General features: G+C 38.8%; 1 protein-coding gene across 1 annotated transcript; it reads right to left on the reverse strand.

Annotated features, from left to right (window-relative positions):
- Window positions 1-9,380: 9,380 nt before the first annotated feature.
- Window positions 9,381-15,430, reverse strand: LOC125150897 (olfactory receptor 1Q1-like). The gene is made up of 2 exons (XM_047831360.1): window positions 15,362-15,430; window positions 9,381-10,325 (listed from the first exon to the last, which is right to left on the reverse strand). Exons 1-2 carry the CDS (start codon window positions 15,428-15,430, stop codon window positions 9,381-9,383), a joined length of 1,014 nt encoding a protein of 337 aa, XP_047687316.1.
- Window positions 15,431-15,901: the final 471 nt, after the last annotated feature.

Consider the following 15,901-nt stretch of genomic DNA (forward strand, 5'->3'; position numbering starts at 1 on the left):
GAGCATTTTTTCATGTGTCTCTTGGCCATCTGTATGTCTTCTTTGGTGCGTCTGTTCATGTCTTCTGCCCCTTTTTAATTGGATTATTGGTGGGGTTTTTTGGTGTTGAGTTGCATAAGTTCTTTATATATTTAGGATATTAACCCCTTATAAGATATATCATTAGCAAATATCTTCTCCCATTCAGTAGGTTGTATTTTTGTGTTATTGCTTGTTTTCTTTGCTGTGCAAAAGGTTTCTATTTTAACGTAGTTTCAATAGTTAATTTTTGCTTTTGTTTCCCTTGCCTTCAGAGCCATATGTAGAAAAATGTTGCTATGGCCAGTGTCAGAGAAATTACTGCCTTCATTCTCATCTAGGATCTTTGTGGTTTCAGGTCTCACATTTAGGTCTTTAATCCAGTTTGAGTTTATTTTTATGTATGGTGCAAGAAAGTGGTCCAGTTTCATTCTTTTGCATGCTACTATCCAGTTTCCCAACACCGTTTCTTGAAGAGACTTTTTCCCATTGCATATTCTGCCTCCTTTGTCAAAGGTTAGTTAACCATATAATATTGGATTTATTTCTGGGCTCTTTATTCTGTTCCATTGATCTATGTCTACTTTTGTGCCAGTACTGTTTTGATTACTACATCTTTGTATTATATCTTGAAATCTGGGATTGTGATGTCTCCACTTTTGTTCTTCTTTCTCAGGATTGCTTTGGCTAGTCAGGGTCTTCAGTAGTTTCATACAAATTTTAGGATTATTTGTTCTAGTTCTTTGAAAAATGCTGTTGATATTTTTAGAGGGATTGCATTAAATCTATAGATTGCTTTTGGTAGCATGAACATTTTAGCAATATGTGTTCTCCCAGTCCATGAACATGGAATATCTTTCCATTTATTTGTGTAATCTTCAATTTCTTTCATCAGTGTTTTATAGTTTTCAGAGTACAGGTGTTTCACCCAGGAGAATGAGTTTTGAGTAGACCATGGAGTAGCCTAAACCTCTTTTATTTTTATTTATTTTTATTTTTAAAATATAATTTATTGTCAAATTGGTTTCCATACAACACCCAGTGCTCATCCCAACAAGTGCCCTCCTCCCTGACCATCACCCACTTTCCCCTCTCCTCAACCCCCTATCTACCCTTAGTTTGTTCTCAGTCATCAAGAGTCTCTTATGGTCTGCCTCCCTCCCTCTCTGTAACCCTCCCCCATGGTCTTCTGTTAAGTTTCTGAAGATCCACATATGAGTGAAAACATATGGTATCTGTCTTTCTCTGTATGACTTATTTCACTTAGCATAACACTCTCCAGTTCCATGCACATTGCTGCAAATGGCCAGATTTCATTCTTTCTCATTGCCAAGTAGTAGTCCATTGTATATATAAACCACATCTTCTTTACCTATTCATCATTGATGGACATTTAGGCTCTTTCCATAATTTGGATACTGTTGAAAGTGCTGCTAAACCTCTTTTAAAGCAGTAATAATTTTACAGTCTCGCAGTATTTTCAACTCACAGTACTAATAAGAAGTTCAGTATTTATACTGACTGAATTATTCCATCTGAGTGTTCGTGTCACTTCATAAAATACAATTTAGGCCACTGGTAATAGAGACTGGGTGGGAGAGTCTTCATAGTGGCTCTAACACCAGAAGTAGGTGGTCTGATTTGGGACTAAAGGTAAGTGGAGCTGTTTAAACACACTGATAGACTTGATGTAATATTTCAGGGGAAAAAGAAGAATCAAGGATGGACTGTGGAAGTGGATGGAATCATTTTGCTAATTTCTAATATATGTGACAGTCTCTGTGGAGGTGGAAGTAATGCAGATTCGGTTGGGAGGGGGGCGAAATCACTAAGTCTGTATGGCCATGTTAATTTTGTGATCTCTACCCAAGTGGAGATATTTCATAGGTAGTTGAATATATAATTCTTGAGGCTCATGGAGACATCTTGTCTTGAGATAGAAATGTCACAACCAAATGTAGATTGTATTTCAAGCCATAGCACTGGATAGAATCACATAGTAAGAGAATATAGAAAAGAGAAGAGCCCTGAGATGGGTGCACACCTAAAGATTTAAAGGCCTGGGAGTGGAACTCAGGGGTGCCTGGGTGGCTCAGTCGGTTAAGCGTCCAACTTTGGCTCAGGTCATGATCTCACAGTTTGTGAGTTCAAGTCCTGTGTCAGGCTCTGTGCTGACAGCTGGCTTGGAGCCTGTAGCCTGCTTCAGATTCTGTGTCTCCCTCTCTCTCTGTCCCTCCCCTGGTTGCACTGTCTCTTTCTCTCTCTCTCTCTCTCTCTCTCTCTCTCTCTCTCTCTCTCAATAAATAAAAATAAAAATTTAAAGGTCTGGGAGTAGAGGTAGGAAAGGAAACTGACAAGTGGCCATTAGTAGAAAGAAGGCAGGTAATTTAGTATGTAATAATCCTAGGAAAGAGTATATCCAGAATACAGGAGTCTCACTCACTCAAATGTAGTTAAGAGGTCATTAAAGAAAACATAATTGATTGTTAGATTTGGCAAGATATAGATTACTGGAAACTTTGAAAATGAGAGTACTTAAGTGAAGTGTTAAGGGAAAAATTCTAATTACATTCCTTTTATGATAAAATTGCAACTGAGAGTGGAGGCTGTGATGATAGATACTTCTGAAGTATAGTTTTTTTGTTTTGTTTTGGTTTGGTTTTTTTGAGAAGGTAGACAAAAAGTGGTGTGTAATTTGAGAAGGACATGAGTCAAGGGAGAATTTTCTTCTTAATTTTTGTAAAGGATAAAGATATTAAGCTTGTTTGCTTGCTGATAGAAATGATCCAGTATGTAATTAAAAATTAATAATTCAAGAGAGAAAGTATTTAATTGCAAGAATAAAGGCCTCAAAAGAGGATTCATATCAAATCATAGGGGATGATTTTATCAAGGGGCTGAGCCACGTTTCCCCCTCTAACAAAAAGGAAGTCAGCATACATGGTGGGTTCAGATGTAGGTGGGCTGATGGATTTGATGGCAGGAAGATGTCATGTATTTGAAGAGACTTCAATAGAGAGTAGTGGGAGCAGGGTTGTTTTAGAGAATTGTGGAAAGAAATGTGTGGAATATGCTAGAGTTTGGGAAAGTGAAGTTCTAGGAGATGTTATGGTAAGCCCCAACTCTGCCAATATTGGTGTTTTGTTCAGAAGCTTAATATTAAATCAGCATGATTGGGTGATGTTCTCCAACTATATTCAGGTCATCAAAACAAAATGTTGGGTTTACCTAGGGCTGGAATTTTGCCAGGTAGAGCAAAAATGAGACGATAGAACTAAGGGTGTTTGCAAGAAGATGGTTACAGTTCTGGACCATAAAATATATTCTTGTTAAGGTGGGAAAGAAGAGCATGAATGAAGTGATGGATAATGAAAAACAATCTCAAGCAATGGTAATCTCAGCAGTGTCAGAGAATGGATGGAGTTGGAGATCTGAATTAAGTCAGGTGAAAGAGCTTGTAATAGCAAAGTCTAAGATATAACCATATGAGTGGGTGGCTGAGATGAGGTGAAGGAAAAGATTGCTGGAGCTAAACAGGGTAGGAATGGAGAATCCAAGTTGCTAGATAAGCCATTTGTATGGATATTGGTATTTCCAAATGTGAGAATTAAATAGTGGTGGAGACAGAGAATCAGATGCTGAAGTCATCAAGGAGTGACGAAGGAACACTAGAAAGATTTTTTATTTTATTTATTTTATTTCTTAAATAAGAATTTTATATATTTAAGGTGTACAACATGATGGTTTGGTACAGACATACATAGTGATGTGATTACTTCAGTCAAGCTAATTAACATATCGTCTCCTCACACAGTTACCATTTGTGTGTGTGTGCTAAGCGCACCTGGAATCCAATCTCTTAGCAAATTTTCAATAGGCAGTTCAATATTATTAACTATGTTTATCATGCTGTACATTAGATCTCTAGACTTCATACTTATCCTACACAACTGCAACTTTGTATCTTTAAGCAATGTCTCCCCATTTCCCCCAACTCTCTGCCACTGGTAACTTCTGTTCTACTGTCTGCTTCTTAAGTATTTGATTCTTTTAGATTAGGAGATATCATGCAGTTTTGTTTCCTTTCTATGTCTGGCTTATTTCACTTAGCATGAGGTCCTCCAAGTTCATCCATGTTGTTGCAAATGACTAGATATAATCTTTTAAACCTGAATAATATTCCGTTGTATATACATACCCAAATTTCTTTATCCATTCATCTGTTGACAGACACATAGTTGGTTTCCATATCTTGACTATTGTCAATGATGCTGCAATGAACATGGGAGTGCAGATATCTCTTCTAGGCACTAGTTTCTTTCCTTTGTGTGTATACCTGGAAATGGAATTGCTGGATCATGTGGTAGGTCTATTTTTAAATTTTTTGAGGACCTTTTCATACTGTGTTTTCCATAGCAGCTGTATCATTTTACATTCCCATCAACAGTGTAGAAGAGTTTCAGTTTCTCCTCATCCTTGCCAACACTTATTATTTCTTGTCTTTTTGATAATAGCCATTGCAATGGGTGTGAGGTGATATCTTATTGTGGTTTGATTTGCATTTCCCTGATGATTAGTGATATTGAGCACTTTTTCATATACCTGTTAGTCACTTGTATGTCTTCTTTGGGAAAATGTCTATTGTGGTCCTTTGCTCATTTTAATAGGAATATATGGTTTCATTTGCTTTGTTTTTGCTATTGAATTGTATGAGTTCCTTATATACTTTGGATAGTAACCCCTTATCAAATATATGGTTTGCCATTGTCTTCTTCCATTCCATACATTGCCTTTTCATTTTGTTGATTCTTTCTTTTGCTGTGCAGATACTTTTTAGTTCATGAAATCCTGTTTGTCAGCTTTTGATTTTTTTGCCCATTCTTTTAATGACATATTGAAAAAAAAAGGTTGCCAAGGGGCACCTGGGTGGCTCAGTTCGTTAAGTGTCTGACTTTGGCTCAGGTCACGATCTCGTGGTTTGTGAGTTTGAGCCCCACATCAGGCCCTGTGCTGACAGCTTAGAGCCTGGAGTCTGCTTCAGATTCTGTATCTCCCTCTCTGCCTCTCCCCTACTCATACTCTGTCTCTCTTTCTCTCTCTCAAAAATAAATAAACATTAAAAAATTTTTAAAAAAAGATTACCAAGATCAATGTCAAGAAGGTTTTTCTCTATGTTTTCCTCTAGGAGTTTTATGGTTTCATGTCTTACATTTCAAATCTTTAATCTATTTCAAGTTAATTTTTGTGACTGGTGTAATGTAGGGGTGAGGGTTCATTCTTTTGGATATGGATATCCAGGTTATCCAACATCATGCATTCAAAAGACTATCCTTTTTCCTTTGTGTGTTCTTGGCGCCTTTGTCAAAGAGTAGTTGACTATTTGTGCTTGGGCTTATTTCTGGGCTCTCTATTCTTTTCATTGGCCTATGTGTCTGTTTTTATGCTAGTACCATACTGTTTTTGATTACTGTAGCTTTGTAATACAGTTTAAAATCAGGAAATATGATGTCTCCAGCTTTGTTCTTTATCAAGATTGCTTTGGCTATTTGGGGTCTTCTCTTGTTCCATAAGTATTTTAGAATGTTTTTCTGTGAAAAATGCCTTTGAAATTTTTATAGGAATTGTGTTGAATCTGAATATCCCCTTGGGTAGTATTGGTATTTTAGCAATATTAATTCTTCCAATCCATGCATGTGGTATATCTTTCTATTTATTTGTGTCTGCTTTAATTTATTTCATCAGCATTTTACCATTTGTAGTGTACGTATCTTTCAACTCCTTGGTTAAATTTATTCCTAAATATTTTGTTCTTTTTGATGCTGTTGCAAACGGGATTGTTTTCTTGATTTCCTTTTCAGGTAGTTAAGTGTTGGTGTAAAGAAACACACACCTTTGGGAGATAAAGAGTACAGTATTTATAATTACACTGACACAATAGAAGTAAGTAGCTCTTTTGTGCAAACATATTATCTTCCAGAAATTATTCTCCTTGAAAAGGTCAGCATGAAACAGTACAGAAACCCAAGAGAAATGCTAATGGGCTTTCTTGAAGATGGTGTAGGATAGTGTTTAAGGGGATGGATTCTGGAGCCAGATACTATGAATTAGAATCCCACTTTTGTCATTACTTGCTGTGTAATTATTTTCTCAGGCTGTTGATAACCAGTGTTGTAGCTGGACCTTCCCCTGTGGTTCTTACTATAAATTGCAAGAGGCCTCAGTAATAAGCACTGGGAAACTTTGAAAAAAAAAAAAAGGTTTATTACTCACAGGTCCTGGAAAGCATACAGCATACCTAGGGGCACACAGCAGGTTCACAGGTAGAAAGGGAGCGTGAGAGAACTTGGGCTTGGTGTTCTGTTTTTATTGAGGTAAAATGAGGGGCCTAGGGTTTCACAAGTTCACTTTGTGGGCAGATTTAAAACATAAGAACAGAGGTTTAAAGTGTGGGATGAGAAAAAAACAAACAGCCCAAATAGTCAGTTAATTTAAATCAATCAAGATCTCTAAAACAAATGAGCATTCTGTGTGTGTGTGGGTGGATATAAAGTGGCAGGGAGTGTGGCTGGCAATGTACTTATTTGAGATAGCCATTAAAATGGATCCCTCCAGAATCAAAGTTAGGTCAGGCACTTGCATTACAGAAAGAAAAGCCAACTATAGGGCTTACACTAGAATGATCTTTCACAATGATTCAACTACCCTCTGCCTCAGTTACCCATCTGTAAAGAAGAGAGAAATTGTATCTATAATTTAGGGTTGTTGAAAGGATTTTATGAATAAAATATGTGTAAAGCACTCATAATAACGACCAGCTCATGAGCACCATATGTGTGTATATCATCATCACCATCATCATCATCACCATCATCATCATCAATAGCATACAAGTGAAAAAAATAATGGGAGAAAAGAACAAACTGCTGGTGGTTAATGGTTTGGATATCTGTATGTACCTAAAGGTTATTGATGATCTGAGAGTAAGGCCAGGAATTAATCTGCCTTATTCTTTTTATTGACTGCACAGCAGTTCATGGTATGTGTGTAATGTATTGGTTGAAATTTCCTTCAAAGTACTGAAGAAGAGACATTCCCCAAACCTCAGTGGCTTATAACAATAGATATTTATTCCTTGGTCAAAAATTTGCAGGTTAGAAGAGGCAACCGTGCATCAGTCCTGGGTCAAGTTCAGGTCTGCTCTATGTGTTTCACATTCTGAGACTAAAGCTAAGGAGCTTTAGCTACATGAGATGAGCTTTTTATCTCATGGTGAATGCCAGAGATCAAGAGGGCAAACCAAATGATCTAAATCCTTTCAAAGCTTTTTATTGGAAGCAGCATTTGCTATGCCTGTTCATAAACTGCTAGCTAAAGCCAGCCCAAAGTCAATGGGATGGAGATGTGGATTCTGCCCCAGAAAAGCCATGACAAAGAAAGAAAAGGAAGGAAGAATTGTGAACAGATAATACTGTCTATCTAACTACCAAACAAAATGAACCAGAATTCCATTAGTATACATGAAGATTATTTCTAATTTTTCACTATCATAAACAAAAGTGTATTGAACATAAAATATTATTCATTATATATATCCATTATGTGAGATAAACTCCTAGAAGTGGAAGTGTATTATCTAAATACAAAATTTTTCCATAGCATTTTCCAGTTCTTTAATTATTAATGTATTAATTTACTCTCTTGTCCATTTCTTTACCTGAAGAAAGTTCTTTCCATAGGGGCATTTGGGGCTTCTTAGAAGAGGCTACTGTGCTAACAGGTGATGCAAATCATTTGGTAAAGCATAAAGGAGATCAGCCATGGAACTGCCACCTAAAGACACAGAAAGGAGGAAGGTAGGCCAAGGAGGCAGGAAAGACAAAGTAAAAGAAAACAGTATAATCCAGAAGAAAAATATTGGATAGGTTAGGTACTTCCTGGAAAGTGTGAAGAACCAGAGTTAAGTAATCAAAAGTTGGTTTCATTTCTCTGTTATTATCATTTTATAAGTGTCAGGGCCCTCTTTACCTTGGAAGAATTTATTATCCTGATGCAGTCGAAGACTCAAGGAGTTTAGCTCCTCAAACCAGTTTCATTGGTGACCAATACTTACATATAGGTTCCAAGAAACCATTCTTCTATCCCATTACACAAAATTACCACAATGTTAGCTCCTTCTCAATTCAGTGCTATAACTGCTCATATCCTACAATAAAACTTTCTACAGTCTGATGGCCTATAAATCAGCCTGCCCTTGTAATTTCTGCCCCATGTCCTGGGAGGTCCTTCTCACCTTTTCCTTTCAGAAAGAAACTGGAAACGCCCATGAAACCAAAGAATTGACATTTTAATAGACATCTTAGCTCTCGGACCCATTTCTCATTTCTAGCACTGATTAGTTGGCAAATGCCCAGTAATATAGGCAAGTTCCACAAATCAGCTACAGAGAAGATTAGGAGCATGCTGAGACAAAAAGAGTTTAAGTTATCCCTGAATGGTGCAGCTAATAAAGGTTAAGAAAATGCACGTTGGAGAGCTGTGACAGTGCTTAATTCCTGACCCTAAATAGTAGATATTTGTCATTATGTCTCTCTTCCCATACTGGAGTAGTTCCACCATTTCATTTGTCTTAGTGGGAGGTAGAACCTCTCACCCACTTACAGATAATGAAAGCAGCAATATTGCTTGCCCAGTTTCCTTGAGAACTAGAGCATGGACGCCATGACCAAGTCTTGGCCAGCCACATGGACCACCTTATTTTGAATCTAAATGTGTTGTTACAAAGAACAAGAAGTGGGCAGTTCTTTCTGGAGGTTGTCACATCTGGTTGTCAGGCCTCCAGGGGTTATGCAAATGGCTAGTACTGATAGTGTTGTTGATGATATACGAGGCAGTGAAAAGAGTCTACAGCAGTGACCTCATCAGACCAATTCTAGGAAATGGTTTTGATTGTGGTTATGACCATATGATCTTTCTTAGTCTTGTTTATTTTATTGAGCCCGGTTGCTTAGCCTTCTTGGAAATTCATGAGTTTCACATACTCTTTTAATAAACTCATTTCCTCCATGAATCAACCAGAATTGGTTTCTGTTGCCTGCATCTAAGAATGTTACAACCTTGTTGTTTAATGGCAGACCCAGAAAATATTCTCAATTATAATTAAAGTTACACAAGTGGCTTACACTAAATACATAGTTTCACATGCTTTGGAATGAAGGGACAGTTCAGGATAATATTCAATGGTAAAATCCATAATATGTTCCTAATTTAGATATTTCTGAGAAGTTCTAAAGGAAACAGATACGCGAAGGGCAAAACTGTTTCCCCAGAATCATAGATAAAACTGGGAACTGTGTTTTGGGTTTTTATCTAAAGGAAGAAGTCCACATTCTGCTCACCCATTTTCTGAAGGCTCCCTTGACATCCCCATTCCTCAGGCTGTAAATGAAGGGGTTCAGCATGGGGGTCACCACTGTGTACATGACTGTCAGAATGCGACCCTCAGTCACTGAATAGCTGGTAAGGGGCCGGAAGTAGACCCATGTGAGTGTGCCATAGAAGATAGACACCACAGTGAGGTGGGAGCCACAGGTAGAAAAAGCTCTCCATTTGCTCTTGGCCGAGGGGATCTGGAGGACCACTGAGATGATGCGGGCATAGGAGGCAATGATGAAAGCCAGAGCTCCATTGATGACAATAACACCCTCCGTGTGAATCATCAGGGTGTTGAGGTAGGGGCTGGAGCAGGAAATCTTCATCAGAGGGTAGAGGTCACAGAAGAAATGGGGGATCTTGTTATCTGCACAGAAGATTAATCGGCCCATAAGAAAGGTGTGCAGCAGGGCATGAAGATGGGAGAGGATATGGCACAGAGCCACCATCTGTGAACACAGCATTCTGGTCAGGATCGTAGGGTAGCGGAAAGGGTAGCAGATAGCGATGTATCTATCATAGGCCATCACAGCCAGAAGGAAGTTTTCCATGGCTGCAAAGCAAATGAAGAAATAGGTCTGGACTAAGCAGCCCATGTAGGAAATGGCCTTTGTAGGCGAGAAAATGTTCTGTAGCATCTTGGGGACCGTGGTGGAGGTGAAACAGATGTCTGCCAAAGCCAAATTACTGAGGAAGATGTACATGGGGGTGTGGAGACGTGGAGTAGAGATAATCAATGTGATGATGGCAAAGTTCCCAAAAATGTTGATTGCATACATCAGTAGAAAAAGAAGAAAGAGTGGGATCTGCTCTTCCAGGTGGGTAGATATGCCCAAGAGAACAAAATGGGATACACTGGTCCAGCTGTTATTGACCATCTGTTGCCATAAGAACAAACAGGATTATTATTTTTTTATTGAGGTATATAATTGGCATATAATATTATATTAGTTTCAGGTATACACCATAATGATTCAATATTTGTGTAAATTGCAAAATGGTTGCCACAATAATTCTAGTTAATGCCCATTCCCATACATAATTACAAGTTCTTTTTCTTGTGATGAAGACTTTTAAGATATACTCTCTTAGCAACTTTCAAATAATGCAGTACAATATTATGAACTATGCTAAAAATGCTGTACATTACATTTTCATGACTTATTCATTTTTTAACTGTGAGTCTGTACCTTTGAACTCCGTTCACCCATTTCACCCACTTTCTGCCCTCTGCCTCTGGCAGCCACCACTCTGTTCTCTGCATCTATGAGGGTTTTTTTTCTTCTTTATATTCCTCACATAAGTGAGATCATATGTATTTGTTTTTCCCTATCTGATTTATTTCACTTAGAATAATGCCCTTAAGGTCCATCCATGTCATTGCAAATGGCAAGTTTTCATTCCTTTTTTTATGGCTGGATAGCATTCGTGTGTGTGTGTGTGTGTGTGTGTGTGTGTGTGTGTGTGTGTGTACATGCCACATCTTAAGCCATTCATTCATCCATGGACATTTAGGCTGTTTTCATGTCATGGCTATTATAAATAATGCTGCAGTGAACATAAGTGTACATACATTTTTTTGAATTTAGTATTTTTGTTTTCTGTGAATAAATACCCAGAAGTGGAATTGCTGGACCCTATAGTACTGATAGTACTGGGCCTCAGGCCTGGGGGCCCAGATTATAACTACCATATAGTAGTTATAATCTTATTTTTTTAGGAAGCTCTGTACTGTTTTCTAAAAAAGGATTCTTTTTATAGATTTGAACATTTGAGAAGCCCGCTTAGTTACTATCACTTTTGTGCTCCAATATAAACTACACACGGTGTTGATAGACAGATCAAGGACTTAATTCTTTTCCAAAATAACAAGGTGTGGATTTTTCATTATCATCAACATCACCACTACTACAAATTGTACAGATTCACCAGTTTTAAAAATTAGAAAACTAAGGCATGGAAAGTTTAACCTTTTTTGTTTGTTTGTTTTGTTTTGTTTTGCCCACAAAGGGAAAAATCTGAATTTAAAGTCATGTTTATTGGGCTCCAAAGACTATGCTAGTGATACCATATAACATGACTCCTCAAATTAAAACCAAGGCACCTTATACATGGTAATAAGACCTCTTGATGGGCTACATAACTGAGAAATCCACCTGCTAAAAGGGTTTCATAAGTCATTTGGTCCAACAGTTTCTATTTTGAGGAATGCGTATCCCTGGTGGTACCCAAAGACTTCTCAAAGAATATACAGACACGTTTCAGGAGAAACAGTTTCCAGATTCTCAGCTTCTATGTTTATCTTTTCTGAAATCATTTTGTCATCAAGATGACTTGAACTTTATGTATTATTCTGTCTTTTGCCTAACAAATGAAAGACATATTTTCATTCATCCCAAATCTTACTAGATGCACTGACTCAAGATAGAAAACCTCAAAGAAGTCAAATGAAGGAACAATCAGAATATGATTAAAATGAATGACTTTAATAACCAATAGCAAATCCTTTTTTTTAGATAAGGGATTTCCAATCTTTTGCTCTCAAAAAAACTGAAGGAGACTTAATCTAATTGTCAGCACACCATTAAAAATAATTTTTGATAATATGTAACACTAGTTTCAGTCCTATTACTTGGACAGTGTTTGGCCCTTTGGAATCTCACAGAACAAGTTTATTCTTCAACATGAAAGCCCTTAAGAAATCTAAACATCAGTCAAAAAAGGCAGACGGTGCAGTGGTGAAAAGCCCAGACACTGGCCTGGGATCCCGGATCTTTCATTTAATAGCCTTATGATCTTGAGAAAGTCACTTATCCTCTTTGAACCTCAGTTTCCTCATCTCTAAAATGGGGGTGTTAACAGCACATCACTCATGAAGTTGTGTTTATGAGGATGAGGTGAGAGTTCCTGGTTCTTGGTAAGTGCTCAGTAAATGCTGGCAATTAAGCCTATCAATTTTTCAGTCCTGTTCTACTGGTCTCCAGGTTTTTCTGGGAGTGAGTGTTTCTGTCATCCAGGTCTCTCTACAGCAAACCTACTCCACACTGTCACTGTCATTAAAATTTGGTTCCCAGAACTAAGCAAATGCTGTGTGTCCGGCCTTTTTTCACAGGGTTGTCATAATGATCTGGGATGGTCATAAACCATAGCTTTTGGGGAGGAAATCAGAGTTGGAAGTGCACAAATGAGCTGTGTCCATGTCTAAACCCAAGAAATCTTGAACTTCACAATTAGACTATTGGGAGAAAAAGTATGAACTAATTAAGAACAGCCTCTCTGTAAGGTAGTTGTACATACATTATCTCATATAATCATCAGAGCTATTCTGAGACACTTCAGCTGCAACAGTCACTATTTGCATCTCACAGATGAGGAACCAAAGCTTAGGGAAGTGACTTGCTGAGCATAACTCAGTGTTAAGTGGTCACCTTATGTCTGGATACCTTGAGTTCTCCAAATGTCCAACTACATCACACTGCCCACTTGGTTTACTTAGCTTCTTGCCCCTTAGAAATGGATTTATTCACCTCCGCTGGCCTATCTGCTTTTATATTTCTAACTAAAGGATGTCACCATGATACTACTCAAGAGAGTGAACATAAGACTTTTCAATTATAACAATGTGGAAATTCATAATATGCTATAGACTTATTCTGAATTGGTTTCATTATGGAATGATGATTCATGAGATCTAAAAGTTGTAGCCACTCATGTATTGAGCCCTTTCTATAAACCAGGTATTGTTCTAAGAGCTTTACCTATGTGCCTTTCATTTGGTGACCACAGAAATTATGTGGCATAGGTATTATTATTTCCATTTTATAGATGAAAACATTGAAGCTCAAAGGGGTTCTGTGACATCCTCGAAGTCACAGAGTTAATAAATGGTAGAACTGGAATTTGAATTCAGTTCCATCTATCCTCAATGTCCATGCTCTTAACCACTGGGCTATGCTATCTCTTAAACATTCCCTAACTATTCCAGTTTCTATGTTTCTCTTTGTTTCTTCCTTTCCCACTGTGCTATCTTGTGACTTTGGCCAGTGATGGGTGTCTACCACGTTTCTTTTCTAGTTTAATTCCCATTTTAGAATTAGAGAATAGATATTATTCTCATTTTCAGATCATTAAATTAAGAACCAGAAGGATGGATTAATGTCCCCAGGGCCACTAAACATAGGGTTGGATCACAGAGCTAACTCAGAAGTAATGCTCTTTCTGTCCCAGCTCACCCATTTAGGATCTATGTTTTATTCTGATCCTTCACTTCCATCACCTAACTAGTCTGTCACTGTAACTGGACCCTCCAAATAGGAGCAGGTGGCCCTGAGTTTATGGTTTAGGAAATGTGAGGTGTTTCCTCTCAGTTCCTCTCAGGGAGGTTGTAAGAAGGGAATGGTCTCTACTGGACAGTTAGCAGGCTATGGCTGCTACCTGGGGTAATGCCCATAAAGCTCCTGTGGCAAAGCTGCTCATAAGAATGGAGAAAGCCCCAGAAGCAGTTGGAAGGTGGGCTGCCCTGAACCTTGGAGTCCTCCTCATTTTCCTTATAGCTCCTGGAGATTATCCTGCCTGACGAATAGTGCAGCATATCGGCTCCCTATGGTCAGAGGAGAATAATGTGGTGTGGAAGGGGGTGGGAAGCCAGGAATGCAGAACTACTAGAGAAGAAACTTGTTTTTTTTTAGTTTATTTATTTTTAGAGAGAGAGAGAGAGAGAGAGAGAGAGAGAGAGAGAGAAAATGAACAAGAGGGGGAGGGGCAAAGAGAAAGGGAGAGAATCCCAAGCAGGCTCTCTGCTGTCAGCACGGAGCCTGATGTGGGGTTTGATCTCACAAACCATGAGATCATGACCTGAACAAAAATCAAGAGTTGGAAGCTTAATGAATGGAGCCACTTGGGCACCCCATGACTTGCTTTTTAAAAGGATGTGGATGGAGAAAAAGTAGTGTAGTGTGTGAAAATGGTCTTAATCCAGGAACCAAAAGATTTTGGCTTTGGTCCCAGATTGGCCATGAAAATTTTTCTGGAGACCTTAGGAAAATCACTTCATTTTGGGTTCCCCAGTTTCTTCATCTGGGAAATGGAAAAAGTAATACCTGCTTTCAATACAGAGCCTTTGTAAAACAACAACAACAACAACAACAACAACAACAACAACAACAACAACCAGCAGAAGGGACCATGGACATAGAAGCCCTGTTAACAAGTCCTATGAAACAGTGCAGAGTTGTTTCTTTTAAACTCCTGTAGGAATTCTATCACAGAAGAGGTCCCCACAACTCCTGACAGATCACAAACTTTCTGGATAATAAGAGTTGCCTCTTTCCAAAGTGACCTTTATAAATAGAAGAAGCACCTGGATAACAGGACTTACTTTATTTTCCGAGTTTCTCAGTTTGATCATTAGTTCCTAGAAGTGGAAAGAAAAGTCTTGGTCCATTTTTAAGAGAAGACAAAGATGATGACCATGTCCAGGGGTTCACTGTAGGATCATCCAATCCTGACTACCCATGAATACCTCCCCAAGTGATTGAAACTTTCTGGCATTCCATCACATATTTTCTCTTTGACTCAGGAAAATTTCCCTGAAAGGAAATACTCTTGACTGTGTAAATCATTTGGGCTCTTTGTGTTTGTTTGTTTGTGGCTAGGTTTTCATAAGGGAAGGGAGAGTCCATGAAGACATAGCATGTGTGAGGGTGGCATAAGGAAGAGGCACTATGAAAGGAAAGAAAGAGAAAAAGAGAAGAAAGAGAGTCAAAGACAAACCTCATGATGTGCACACCACTGCAAAGGATCCAGTTTGGGAAAGGTGCTCATCCCTCCAGAAATTGCAGAGAGCCTAGAGAGGAATTGCCTGAACTGCTCAGAAACCGCTGTTGGGTATGCAGTCCCGAGTGCAGAGACTCACCTTATTGGGAGCCTCTGACTGGACGGGAGTCGGTTGGGCTTGGCACTTCCTTCCTCCCTCAGGCAGCATGTGTCATGATGTCTTGTTCTGACAGTGGCACAGAGCTATCCACTCCGGGAGGAGAGAGGAAGTTGCCCAACCTAGAAGAGAGGAAGGCATCAGGAAGGAGTTGAAGAGGAAGAGCAGCCAGCCTTGTGGGGGTTCTTCTGCTGGTCAGGGGCAGGAAGGCATGTCTGGGAAAGGGACTGGAAGATTTTATCCATGCTTCTACATGATTCCATGGTTCTCACTGGCACAGAGCCCCAAGTGTGTCATCGTCCAAATTTGCTGCCATCTCTGGGGAATGGGGCTAACAAGGCAGTTCTTCCAATATTAGCATCAGTGACTGCCTGTGGTTTGGCATATGATCCTGGGAGAGTGGCCAGGACCTGAGAGATCAGCCTGGACATGAGGTTCTCTTACAAGGGCTCCAAAATTGGACTCTGAGAAGAAAGCCCACAAAAACTTAGATATGGTCAAGGCATGGATGGGGTGTGTCAC

This window comes from Prionailurus viverrinus, chromosome D4 (assembly GCF_022837055.1).
Source record: "Prionailurus viverrinus isolate Anna chromosome D4, UM_Priviv_1.0, whole genome shotgun sequence".
Taxonomy (NCBI): Eukaryota; Metazoa; Chordata; class Mammalia; order Carnivora; family Felidae; genus Prionailurus; species Prionailurus viverrinus.

Excerpts from the sequence above, each read along its gene's own strand:
- LOC125150897 (XM_047831360.1), bottom strand. The coding sequence starts at position 15,430 with ATGCTGCCTGAGGGAGGAAGGAAGTGCCAAGCCCAACCGACTCCCGTC. Across the intron at positions 10,326-15,361 it reads AGTCAGAGGCTCCCAATAAG|ATGGTCAATAACAGCTGGAC; the intron begins GTGAGTCTCTGC and ends TTATGGCAACAG.